Source organism: Neophocaena asiaeorientalis, unplaced genomic scaffold (genome assembly GCF_003031525.2).
Source record: "Neophocaena asiaeorientalis asiaeorientalis breed wild unplaced genomic scaffold, Neophocaena_asiaeorientalis_V1.1 scaffold90, whole genome shotgun sequence".
Lineage (NCBI taxonomy): Eukaryota > Metazoa > Chordata > Mammalia > Artiodactyla > Phocoenidae > Neophocaena > Neophocaena asiaeorientalis.
In genome coordinates, this window is record NW_020172445.1 from 1,568,313 (window position 1) to 1,580,950 (window position 12,638).

General features: G+C 58.2%; 3 protein-coding genes across 7 annotated transcripts in view; 2 read left to right on the plus strand and 1 right to left on the minus strand.

Moving 5' to 3' along the window:
* EXOC3L1 (exocyst complex component 3 like 1) overlaps positions 1-242 on the plus strand; it is a 5,905-nt gene extending 5,663 nt beyond the window's left edge. The window contains exon 13 of one of the 2 annotated variants that reach the window (XM_024733970.1): positions 20-242. In XM_024733970.1, the coding sequence (XP_024589738.1) occupies positions 20-209 (190 nt within the window). In that variant the 3' untranslated portion in view covers positions 210-242. The remainder of the gene's footprint in view (positions 1-19) is intronic. The other variant, XM_024733981.1, reaches the window with a different exon arrangement.
* Positions 243-697: 455 nt separating this feature from the next.
* Positions 698-8,349, plus strand: MATCAP1 (microtubule associated tyrosine carboxypeptidase 1). Of its 2 annotated transcripts, XM_024733486.1 has the most exons (7): positions 698-775; positions 3,387-4,012; positions 4,094-4,237; positions 4,513-4,645; positions 5,498-5,803; positions 5,910-6,007; positions 7,032-8,349. In XM_024733486.1, exons 2-7 carry the CDS (start codon positions 3,443-3,445, stop codon positions 7,197-7,199), a joined length of 1,419 nt encoding a protein of 472 aa, XP_024589254.1. In that variant the 5' UTR covers positions 698-775; positions 3,387-3,442; the 3' UTR covers positions 7,200-8,349. The 2 variants fall into 2 exon arrangements, with proteins under 2 accessions (XP_024589254.1, XP_024589247.1); XM_024733479.1 differs by lacking the exon at positions 698-775 and having other exon boundaries at positions 3,249-4,012.
* A 399-nt stretch (positions 8,350-8,748) lies between these two features.
* Positions 8,749-12,566, minus strand: NOL3 (nucleolar protein 3). 3 transcript variants are annotated; one of them, XM_024734042.1, is made up of 4 exons: positions 12,524-12,566; positions 9,446-9,748; positions 8,990-9,295; positions 8,749-8,895 (listed from the first exon to the last, which is right to left on the minus strand). In XM_024734042.1, exons 2-4 carry the CDS (start codon positions 9,738-9,740, stop codon positions 8,888-8,890), a joined length of 609 nt encoding a protein of 202 aa, XP_024589810.1. In that variant the 5' UTR covers positions 9,741-9,748; positions 12,524-12,566; the 3' UTR covers positions 8,749-8,887. The 3 variants fall into 3 exon arrangements, with proteins under 3 accessions (XP_024589810.1, XP_024589817.1, XP_024589799.1); XM_024734049.1 differs by lacking the exon at positions 12,524-12,566 and adding an exon at positions 12,058-12,187; XM_024734031.1 differs by lacking the exon at positions 12,524-12,566 and adding an exon at positions 11,793-11,999.
* Between the last annotated feature and the right edge of the window lie 72 nt (positions 12,567-12,638).

Sequence of the window (12,638 nt, forward strand, 5' to 3'; positions counted from 1 at the left end):
ACGCACCTGTACTCCATAGCGAGGATCACGTCTCCGCCCTCTTGGACCTGCGCGGGGACGTGTCCCGAGAGCAGCGCCTGGCCGCACTCAGCTCTCTGCAGGCCGGCCCGCAGCCCTCGCCCCCAGCGAGTGGACGCGCACTCTTCAGCCTCGTGCCAGCACCTGCACCCCCGCTGTCCTCCTGCCTCCCCTCGGGGTCCTGTGCCTGACCCTCGGCTGCCCCCAGAATAAAGCCACGGCCCCCGTACGCCTGAATTGTGTGCGTTGGAGAAGGGGGGATAGAAATAAAAGTCCCCGCGAAGGTCAGGGGTTCCAAGTGCAGTGACATACCTAAGGTATCCTGTCTCTAGTTCTGAAATACGTCTGCGCCCCACCTATCCCGGCATCAGACCTGTATATGGGCTGCTTTCCCAAGCACCCGGGCTTCCGCTGCTGTATGCGGACTACATCCCCACGTGTCCGTGCGCCGGCAGCGAGCTCGCGTCTCCCGCGCGACTGCTGAGTCCAACTACGGAGGTGGAGGGGGCGGGCTTAAGACAACACCCCACCCAGGGGCGTGACCCGATGGTAGACCCCCTCCGGCTCTACCTGGCCCCACCCCCAGCCATGTCCTCGGGCGCTTGAGGCCGCGGAGATTGACGTGAATCCGCGCGCCTTCGTCTGAGCGTGCGCGCGCCCGAGTGCGTGCGTCACCAGTGTCGGCTCCCGAGGGCTGGGCAGCCGGCGGCCGGGGTTGCGGAGTGGGAACGGCGGCGGCGAGAAGAGGATTGAACAGGTGGGGGCGCGGCACGCGGACGGAATCCCCCCACCCCCGAGAGGCCGAGAAGGCGTTCGACGCGACCCCTCCTCATCCACCAGGGAACCCCGCTCCATTGTCCTCCGGCCCCACCCTCCATTGGGCACTCCCTTTGCCCCATCCCCCGCCTCTTATTGGCTGGAGGTCACGCCCCTCCTCGATCTCCCAGTCCCCATTGGCTCCTCTTCCACGTTATCCTCTCCCGGAGTTTCTTATTGGCTCAGGCCACACCCTCTCATTATCACCAGACTCCGCCTTCAGCCTGGGCTCCTCCCACAACCATCTTTCGTTCAGTCTGCGTCTGGAGCTGGCTACTTTGGTCATGGGGGTGAATCAGACCCGTCCCTGCCCTCAGGGAGTTCAGGGGATGATGGGGGGACACGGACCTAGGCTCCAACAGTGACAGCCTAGGATGGTAAAGAAGCCGCCTGGGCACTGGGAACCTCTAAGACGCTGGCAAGGCTTCCCGGAGGAAGTGAGGCCTAAACCAAGTCCTGAAGAATGGTTAAGGAGTTTGCCACGGGGAGACATTGGGAGGGCATTCTTGGCAGAAGGACCTGAGACATGAAAGAAACAGGCATATTCTGGTAATTGCAAAGAGGTAGGTCAAATGAAAGAAGTGGAGATGAAGGGGATTAGTACAAGCAGAGGCCCGGAGACCAGTGAGGAATCCAGAAAAGTGTATAGTTAGTTCAGGGGAGGGAAGCCTGAGGCCTGAAATCTTTTCCAGCAGCTTGTCACTAGGCAGAGTGCCGGGAGGAGGGGGAGGGGATCAGAACTAGATGGGGAAGCAAAGTGCAGGGAAGGTATGATTCCAGTTCTGAGAAGGACAAGGGCTCTTGGTTTCATTCCTTTATTAAGCAACTGTTCTGGGGACACAGCTGTGAACACTTAAAAGGAGAAAACAGATAAGCTCACTTGTACTGTACTTCAGATGGTGATAACTGCATCATAGGACAATATTGTGGAGAAGGGGAGGTTGTGGTGGAGAGTGTCTAGGGTAGGTTTATTTTATAGAGGGTGTGTTAGGGAGGCTTTTCTAAAAAGATATTTGTACAGAAATCTGAGGAAAGTGAGAGTGACCCCTGCAGTTATATGAGGGGAAAGCACTCCAGACGGGGGACATGTTCAGTTTGAGATACCTGTTAGACGTTCAAGTAAAGATGTTGAACGGAGAACTGGCAACACTAGTCTGAAGTTCATGGAAGAAGTTTGGGCTGACATATTTAAAACCATGAGAGTGGATGAGATCACCTAGGAAGTGAGCATAAACGGAGAAGAGGAGAGAATTTTCCAAGTTCTGGACATTATAGTGTCAAGAGGTCAGAAAGATAGGGATTACCAGCAAGTAAGACCAAGAACAAACAGCCAGTGAGGTGGGAGAACCATGTTCCAGTGTATTTGGGAACCAAGTGGAGAACATGGCCAAGCCAAGATGAAGTCATTAACTTTGTCAAATTCTGCTGATCAATATGAAGATCATTGGTGACCTTGGTCAGATCAGTTTTGATAGAGAGTGGGGGACAAAAGCCCCCACTTGAAGCGAAATTGAAGAGAGAACAGGAAAGAAGGGATTGGAGACTGAGTATAGACGACTTGAGGTGTTGTGTTGCCTTAGGAAACCGCTGGAGGGAGATGCAGTGGAGCTGCAAGCGTGTGGGGTCAAGTGAGGGTTTTGTTTTGTTTTTTAAGATGGAGAAATAACAACATGTGTTTATACTGATGGGAAGAATCCAGTAGAGAGGAAGAGATTGATGGCGCAGGAGATGTAGGAAAGGAGAGGAATGCTGGAATTATGTCCCTGAGCAGGCAGGAGAGTTTGGAGGCTGGAGCCTTCAGTCAGTCTCTGGGGAGAGACTGGGTTGGACTGAGCCCTGGTACAGAGTCAGGGGTGAGTGTCCTGACACTGGCCTTGGATGACCACTAGAAAGATGACTCTAGGGGACAGACCAGGGATTGGCTTGGATTTGCTGAAGTTTCCCTCTGCTCACCAAAAGCTGATTCTAATTTGGATTTGAGCAGATGGCCCAGGGAGAGAGAGCATTCCGGGTGGAGGGACTAGCATAAGCAAGGGGCCTGCAGGCATTCAAACTGACTGAGGCCCAATCCCAATGGGCTGGAGGAAGTGGATGGAGCCAGGAGGGAGGGGCGGGGTGAGACTGAGAAAATGCCATAGGTAGAAGGCAGGTAGAAGGTAGTGAGACCCCCTCACCTGTCATCCTGGCAGCTGAGGCTACACTGTACCAAACTCCCAGTCTGGGTGGGCGCTGAGCACAGGGATTGGAAGAATCACGAATGGGGGCTTAGGCCTTGCTCTCAGAAGCTCACAGTCTAAGGGGATTTGAGTAACCACCATCTAGCTGGGTGTATGAGACTCTTCCTCCTGCTTTCCCCCAGTCCAGCTTGCTTGGGTGAGCCTGCTGGAGGGGATGGACACTAGGGTGGAGGTGAGGGGTCAGGTTAGAACCTGGCGTCAGGTCCTGGGCCCACCAAAGGCCCAGCGAGGGCAGTGTGGATGGAGCACAAGGCCTGCTGGTCCTCAGGCCACACCCACTCATGCTGGTCTCCACATGCCTTTCTGTGTCTCCAGAAGTCGACCGTGTGGGGAGTTGGAGTGACCCAGCTGGATGTGACCACCAGGACAGAATGGTGCTGGACTCAGGGGCTCAGGTGTATGAGCAGGCACCCCCCAGCCCACCATCCAGTCCCTCATCCTTGGGCCATAGGCTGAGGCCCTCAGACCGAGATGGGACAGCACTGTACCCCTGGCCTCGGTCCCTGGCCTTGCCCCCGGCTCTCTCAGTCCGCTCAGCCCTGCGGCCCCGACCTGAGCCGCAGCCCTTCTCAGAGCTGCACTTGGGCCACCGTGGCCACATGCGTCGCAGTGAGAGCACCTACACCGTAAACAGTATTGGCCGGCGGGGGGGCAGCACCCAGGGTCGGGCGCCACCTGGACAGGGACGGGACCCAGGTGGGGGCACCCTGCGGCCTGCGGCCTCCCTGCCTCACATCGCTAAGACTCGAAAGGATGCAGGCCGTGGTGCCAGCAAGAGCCCCTGCATGTTGGTGGCTTTGCGGCCAACCAACATGGACCGTGAGCGGGACAAGTTCTTCCAGTCCCGTTACACCTACAACCCACAGTTCGAGTACCAGGAGCCCATGCCTACGGCTGTGCTGGAGAAGCACAGTGAGGCCTCTGGACAGTTCCTCCATCAGGTCAGTCCAGACTGCCCACCTCACCCTGGCCCTTCCACCTGAGAGGCCTGGCCTGACCTGCCGCTGTGGCCCTTTGTGCAGGCGGTTGGCATCATCGAGGCTGTCCTGGAGAAGTTTGGTACCTATGAGCACTTTGAGGCTGCGACTGGGGGCCAGCTGCTGACCAAGTGCCAGATCTGGTCCATTGTGCGCAAATACATGCAGAAGGAGGGCTGCGCTGGGGAGGTGAGTTCGCCCTGCCTGCGAGGCCCCCTTTCCACATGCTCCAAACCAGGCTGCTGAGTGGGCAATGCCAGGCCCAGCTCTACACTGATGGAGCTTGTGACCTCGGGCAAGCCCTGCCCCTGCCCCGGTAAGGTGGGAGCTGGCTCCAAGCAGTGGTGGGGAAGGGTAGGTGTTGTGGCCAAGTGTCCAGCCTGGCTGCCTTGTGGCATCAGCGGGCCCATCGGCACACTGGCCCCTGGGCTGGTGGCCGTGGCTCAGGGCTCTGCCGCCCGCAGGTTGTGGTGCAGCTGAGTGAGGACCTGCTGTCCCAGGCAGTGATGATGGTGGAGAACAGCCGACCAACACTGGCCATCAACCTGACCGGAGCCCGCCAGTATTGGTTGGAGGGCATGCTGCGGCACGAGATAGGTCAGGGTGTGGGTAGACCCCACCCCCTCTCTTTCTTCCCCTTCCCTCCGGAGGATGGGCCCCTTCCCTTCAGGAGCAGCTACCTCCTTCCTCTGGCTCACAGACATAGGCCAGAACGTGCCAGCCCACTCTCTGGGCTCACCCTCATTTCTTATTCCTTCCGGGTATCTTTTCCTCCCTCTACTTCCTCTATGATTTCCCTTGACAGTGGGGCAAGACTGCTGAGGCTCAGACAGGCCAGAGGGAGAGCCCTAAGGGTCCCACAAGCCCAGCCAACATGCAGGCCCTCCCTGGTGGGTGGAAGTTCAGATCCTGGGAATGGAATTAGCTGAAAACACACAGAGCTGGGTTTAGGAGGGGTTAGGGCCAGCCTGGAAAAGCGAGCATGGGACACTCATTACTAGTCTTTTCTCTGTCCCTCCTCATCAAGAATCCTGTTGCTCTGGGCAAAAGATGGTTTTTGCTGGGGACATCAGCATGATATGGGCATGCAGGATGTGGGGCTGGGGTAGTGTGAGAGTTCCTGCACGTCTCTGGGGGCTTGGGGGGCAGTGTGAGTTTGGGAGAGTTTGTGTGGGTGTGTGTAGCCCTGGACGGGTGAGGGAGGGTTCATGTATGTGAGACTCTGGATCCTTGGGCGTGAGTTCACCTGAGGAGAGTCTTCATGCTGCCTGGGGTTGGGTGAGTATGAGTTTGGGGTGGAGGGGACTTGTGTAAGAGCCTGACTTTAGAGGCATAAGGATATGTGAGTCGCTGGCTAGAGGTCCAGCTGGGCAGACCAGGACCCAGGCTGGGCAGGAGGGTCCCTTGGATGCGCGGCCCAGCGCAGCCTCTCCCTCGCCCACCCCACAGGTACTCACTACCTGCGGGGCGTGAACAACGCGCGGCAGCCGTGGCACAGCGCCGAGGGCCGGCTGCAGTATGGGCTGCGGCCAGCGAACCCCACCGAGGAGGGCCTGGCCAGCCTGCACAGTGTCCTGTTCCGCAAGCAGCCCTTCCTGTGGCGCGCCGCGCTGCTCTACTACACCATCCACCGCGCCGCGCACATGTCCTTCCGCCAGCTGTTCCAGGACCTGGCGCGCTACGTGCAGGACGCCGACGTGCGCTGGGAGTACTGCGTGCGCGCCAAGCGCGGCCAGACTGACACCTCGCTGCCCGGTGGGCGCCTGTGCAGTGGGGAGTGTCCTGATCTGTGGCAGGGGTGTGGGGGGGGGGTTCAGGTGGGGCTTTGGGCCTAGGGCTCACGGCCCTCCCGTGTCCACAGGCTGCTTCAGCAAGGATCAGGTGTACCTGGACGGCATCGTGCGCATTCTGCGGCATCGCCAGACCATCGACTTCCCGCTGCTGACCTCGCTGGGCAAGGTGAGGGACCACGCGCCTTCGGAGGGCCCAGCCAGCTCTCCCCATCACTGCAGTGTTCCCTGAGCCTCTGATTGGAACTCAACTGAGGACTGGGTGCCAGGCCTCTCTGATGGGGGGAGCGTGGGTGGAGGTGAGCACAGGAGGTGAAATGACGGTCTGGCAGCCAATATAGGTGCTTGAGCCAGCCCACAGGTGTGTGTGTAGACACTGCACTTCAAAGGAGGTGAGAGCATTCCAGGCCAAGGGAGCAATCAGGAAGGCCTGGGGAAGGAGGCTGGAGAAATGGCCAGGGAACAGGTCCTTGGCGCTGGGTATTTGTGCCAGGCTGAGGAAGTCGAATTTCATCCAAAGCAATGGGGAATCCTAGGAGCTTTGAGCAGAAGAGTGGCACAGATGGTTTGCTTTAGAAGGCTCCCTCTGTCATATGGGAGGAGAGGCCTAGGGAAGGGAGTGCAGGGGGAAAAGGAGGAGGCCTTTCCAATCACTTTTGCAGACTTGATGGTGGTCTGGCATAACCCAGCAGTGGCCACGCAGTTGGAGGGGAAGCAGCAAGCTGGAGAGATCTTCAGAGAGTGGATCTTTTTAACTCAGTGGCCACTCTGAGTGGGAGGGTGACAGATTCTACGCCCCCACCTGGAATGTGACCTAGGGGACTGTGAGGAGGGTGGGGATGGCATAGGCTGGCACCCAGTAATGCTGGATATGGGGAGTCTGAGGTGCCTGAAGGATATGCCGGGGAAGGCGTTCAGAAGGCATTTGGATACCCAGGTTTGGAGGTGAGGGGGGAAGCTGGACTGGAGACAGGAGTGAGGTTGTAGGACATAGATGATAAAAGAAGGTGTTGAGAGAAAGAGCAAACACCCAGGACTGAGCCTCGGGGTACATAACATTGGGAGTGGATCAGGAGGGGAGAGGGAGGAGTTCCAGGAGCAAAGGGCTATGGGCCATTGCAAGAGAGCTGGGACCAGCTGCCTGAAAGCCAGGGCACGCTGCCTACTCCTGAGGCCCAGCTTTCTTCCTGCAGGTGTCCTATGAGGATGTAGATCACCTTCGGCCCCATGGGGTGCTGGACAACACCCGGGTGCCCCACTTCATGCAGGACTTAGCACGCTACCGGCAGCAGCTGGAGCACATCATGACCACCAACCGGCTGGATGAGGCAGAGCTGGGCCGCCTGCTGCCTGATGACTGATACTGGTTGAGGGCTACAGGCAGGGGCCCTGGAAAGAGGGCTCCAGATCAGCCCCCAGAACATGAAGCTGGCTGCTCTGTGCTTCCACAGCCTGCGTGTTTCTTGGGGAATGGGGAGGGCAGAAGCATTTCAGGAGGGAGGAGAGGCAACAGCAGAGAGTTTGTGTCCCTTGCTAGCCTCCCTGGACCCTGAAGGCCAACAGCAGCATGTCAGGCAAACTAAATCTGCCCTCCTGTCTCCAGCTGCCTTTTGAGCAGAGGAAAAGCCTGGGGGCAGGAGGGAAGCTGGATGGGGATGAGGAGGTGGCTTGGGAGTAGAAACTTGTTCTTGCACGAGATGGCTTTGGGTGTCTGCATACTCCAGTCTTTTCCTCCCCCACCTGGCCCCTTGGTGCTCCTTCAGCTTTCATGCTGTCTACCTCTCACTGGGTCCTGGTGGGGATCTCCCTTCTTCTGGGGTGATTGCCTGAGCCTGAGGTCCTGGCTTTCACACAGACTCAAGGAGCAGGGATCCTGGTAGTAGAGACCCAGCTGGGCTGGGGTGTGCTTTCCAGCATTTTGCCTCTCCCACTGTCATGTATTTATTCCTTATTTATGTGCTCTACTTACTGGGGCTGGGACGCAGCAGTTTCTGAAGGTTCGATGGAGGGAACAGGGCTCCTCTGGAAGGCACCGACTGTTCCTAGCTCCACTCACTCACTCACTCACTCTCACACTCTCACACACACACACACACACACACACGCCTTGTGAATCAAGCTAAGAGCTCACCTGGCCCTGCCTTCATCCCCTGCACTGGCCTCTACTGTCCCTGTCTTTGCCCACACCCTCACAGCTGGTCTCTGGAAGAGGTTGGCATAGCCTGGCAGCAGCCTAAATCAAGCCTGAGGGGCAGGCCCCTCGTTCCTAGTTCTGAGCCCCTCCTAGACCAGGAGAGGTGCCAAGATAATTGTTGCTTCCAGTTTCATCTCAGACTCAGCTGTGTGAGGTTGACCCTGTCCTACTCCCTCCCTTGGCCTTAGTTTTCCCATCTGAAAACCTGGAAACACAACTGCAAAGTCCTTATTCATTTAGTCAGTGAATATGTATAGAGCGCCTTCTGTGTGCCAGTTAACTGGTCACAACCCTCACTGAGCTCCCAGTCCCGAGAGAAGCCAATTAAAACAATTACAATGAACTGTGTGGGCTCTGCCTACTTGAGATCCCTTTCTCTTTCTAGTCTCACTTCCCAAGGTGGTGAGCTCTAGCCTTCTCTAAGTGGAAAGAAGTACCCTTTTCCTGGCTCTTTGTGCCAGGCCTAGGGGCTTTCATGAGGTGGGGCTGGTGACTACACATGTCCCCAAATGGTTCACGAGGATAAAAGGGCTGTGGAGCAGGGCCCAAGGGTCTGGCCCTTGTCCCACTGGGGACTCTCCAGGGGTACAGCTTGGGCTATTGAGGATGGAAAGGGGTTGAGGACTGGGCTGTAGGCACAGGGCTGCCCAGGTCATTGGGACTTAGAGGTACAAATCCACACCCTAGTTCCTGGGCAAAGAGCCAGAATCACAGAGTCCAAGCTGACCCTCCAGAGTTTATTCACTTTCAGTGGTACTGGGACAGAGGGAGCCTTCGTGGCATCTGACCCCGGCAGGGCAGGATCCTAGATCCCATCCTGCTAGGGCGAGGAGTGGCCTGTCAGCTTTAAGGCTTTCAGGAATCTAGAGATGACGGAAGGGATGTGGTCAGTCAGGTGGACCCCCCCCCTCCGCCCCCCAGGCCACGCCCTCCCACCAGGTTTGGTCGGCCTCACACCTTCAGATTCGTCCCCAGCCTCTAGGTCGGGCTCCGGCTCCAGTTCTGGCTGTGGTTCTGTCCCTGGCTCTGGTTCAGGATCCATTTGGGGTTCCAACTCCGGCTCAGCCCCTTCAGGGGTCTCAGCTTCCAGCTCTGGCTCAGTTTCCTCGAGGGTTCCGGATTGCGCTGCCTCGGAGTCCTCAGGACCCCGGGCCTCATCGCAATCTGAAGCTCTGGGCAGCCAGGGGCATGCGGTCCCTGAGCCAGCTGCCTCAGGAGTCCAGTGGCCTGGGCATGGAGGGTCGTAGCTTCGTTCTCGGTAGCCTACGGCGGAGGTGGGAGTGTCTCAGATTCATTTTACCCCTCTGAGGTTTCCCCTGCACACGTGCGGGTCTTTGGGGAAGACCTCAACTCCTTGCTCCCACGCCACGCCCCCTCCTCTGACCTAGGCCCCGCCCCCGCGCGAGCTCTCACCCGTGCCCACGTGCTGCCAGTCCCAGGCGGGGTCGGGCGCGCGCACGGTTCGCTGGGCGCAGCTCAGCAGCTCCCGACAGGCGGCTTCGCCCTTGCTTTGCACCAGCAGCAGCAGGCGGCGTACCCTGCGCTCGGCATCAGGCAGCGCGTCCAATGCCTCGTATTCGGGCCCGGTGAGCACGCCCCGTGCCAGCAGCGCATCCAGCAGCAGCCCCGAGTCCGACTGCAGCGTCTCTACCAGGCGTTTCCGCTCGCGATCGATCGTCTCTGATGGCCTCTCCTGCGTGTTGCCCATGGTGGGGGCTGCATGGGAGGTGGTGGGGAGAGAGGTAGTGGGGGCCGGAGCCCCCCTGACCTTGACCTCTCTCCCAGGGCCCCAGTGAACACCCGTGACTGGGGTCTCTACTCTGACGGCTCTCCCCAAGCATGTCCTCCCTCCTGAGCCCCTGCCACCTGCAGATCCTGTGATCCATTCAGACCCAGTTTATCCAAACTAACTTCTCTTTCCCAACCTGCTTCCCCAACTTAACAGGCAGAAAGACCTACAACTGATCCTGATACCCCCACACCCAGCTTGCAGTCAAGTTCTTCCCAGCCTGTCCAATATTTCTGTCAACCTCACCACTTACTTAGTCTAGCTTTTCACTTCCATCCTAGACCCTGCAGAGCCCCGAATCCCCCCACTCCCAGATCCTGAAGTGCTAGGAGCCTCCGCTGCTCCTCTCACCCACCGGAGGAAGTCCAGACCCCTTATCCTGAGGTCCATCCTTCCAGGACAGGCCCTGCCCCTGCACCACCTCACCAATACCACCACCATGTTGTAACCCCAAAGTGGTCTCATGGTCTCTCCTGGTTCTAATACCTGAGCAGGGATACCTGAATTCTCTTGAGTCTTAGCTCTGACCAAGATCTCCTGACATCACCTGAGACCAAACTGTCTCCCTGCTGCCCTGGGAATGATTTACAGCCATCATCTTTAAGTACCCAGGGCCCAACTCACAAAAGCTACCAGCAAACATTGAATTTTCACTGTTTTCCTCCATAGATCCTCCCATTTTGAGAGGCTGTCTCTTCCAAACAGCAGGTGTTAGGCAGAAATTAATCTGCTTTGTTCATTTATTGACAACCAAGGACAATGGCCCATCTCCTCTTGGGTGGCCTGACCCAGGCAGCAAGGCCCCTGGCATTAAGGGCAATTAGGTCAGGCCCTGGACCACTCCCCCTCTCAGCCCATCTCCCCTGGCCTTGGCTTTGTCCACAAAACACCCTCCTGGATCTCGTCCTCCCTTTGGGGTCCCTCCTTTACCTCCTTACCTGGTTCTAGGTCTAGGATTTGGTCCTAGCCCCCATCCTGCTTCCCAGGTCTCACTAGTTGGTGTCATGCTATGCCTCCCTGGTCATTTCACCCCTCCTAGCCACACTGAAGTGTCAGCCCTTCCCCCAGGCCATGAGCAGAGACCAGGACTACCCTTTACCCCTCTCTCTCCCTTCATGTCCCATCAGGGACAAATGCTGCTCCTCCACTTCTCAGTGAGTTATCAGCATCTTCCTCAACCCCTCTGTGGTCACCTCATCTCCTATAACAGTCTCTCTGAGTACCGCTCACTCCTATCCCATCACCCCCACAGAATAGTGACTTTGACAACTCTCTGGGGTAGGGCTTTTGTCCCCATTTTACAGATAAGGGGACAGGCTCAGAGAGATCAAGTGGCAGAAGTGGAATCTGACTTGCTCCAGCCTGAACTACAAGGTCTCCTGCCAAGCAAAATGTCAGCCGTAACTACCTGTCCCCCACACCCCCACAGCTTATCAGAGAGAATCCAGACTATCTGTTCACTTCCCACCCCCTGGCCAGCCAGGCCTTCCCCCACTTCCCTCCACCACTCAGTACTGGCACTTCCCGGACTTCACAGGTGCTGTTGCCTAGGCCTGGAATGCCCTTTCCTCCCTCCATGCTGTGGATCCATCCTCCAAGACTCAAATGTCCCCTCATCCACCCCAATGCCTGAGTGTCCCACAAGCAGACTGGTTCCTTCTCCTCCGTACCCCCGTGAACAACATACACCCTCACCACTAGGCTGACATCACTGCACTGTGTACTGTGGATCCTCTGCCCTCTTCACTTGAGGCTTCCAAAGCCTGTCCCCCAAATCGAGTGCAGGAAGGGAGGGAGGACAGAACCCACTCTGTACAGGTGCAGAGAGGGAGGAGGAAGATTAGACTGGCCCCTCCTTCTCTCTCACGCCTCCCCAAGTTCTTTTCATGTTAGCCTCCTCCTTCCGTTACCCCGAGTCCTGTCCTCTGTCCTGTCTGGGGTGCAGAGACACCAGCTGGTACGGGTCCTCACCCTGAAACTCAATGCTCAGAAGTGAATACCGAAGTTATCTCCTTCAGTGCTCACAGCCCAGATCCTTCCCAGAGCACCAGGCAGCTCCAGTTACGAGGCGTGGACGGGGTCTCTGCCGCCCTCCCCACCTCGCTCCCCGCGCGTCCTTTTGCTAGGGAGCGAAGGTGGTGGAAAACTGCGGGAGCCTTTGAGCACGTGCGAACCCTTAACTCCCCTCCACCCAGCCCCAGAGCTAGAGTCCTGCCGTGGGGCGGGGCTCACAGACCTCCTTCGGGTGCGGCCGGTTTTGGTGGGGCGCGGATTTTGCCCAAACTCAGTTTCTCTTCCCCACCGCAGCCGGGGGGTCCGGGGAGCTCCCGGTCCGTGCGCTCCCGGCGGCCCCACTCACTGGTCAAGCCTTGGCTGGGGAGGAGATGACGAGGCAGAAAGGGCCGGGCGGGGTAGAGATGGAAGCAGCAGCTGCGGCGGGGGCGGGCCGGCCAGGGCTGCCGGGAACCCGGAGGGGGTGGGGAAAGGGGGCCATTCTTCCCGGGACAAGGGGAGGCAGGCTGCGGAAGCCGCGTACCGCCTGGGCTCGTACACGTAGTCTGCTTTCCCTCTTCACCCCGGGCGCGCCGGATGAGTCAGGGAGGGGACAGTTAAGCCCGCGGCCCCAAGTACCCCGGCAATTCCCAGGCGTTTTACACCCATCTTTGCCTGTCACAGACAAGGCTCAGAGGAGACCAGCTTACCCAGGCTCACAGAACGGATGCACTGCGGTGCTGGGTGTGACCCCAAAAGTCCCCGCTTCCCGGAGGTCGCAGTGGCCACGCGCCAGCCCTGGATTCGGACCCGGAGGATGGGGCC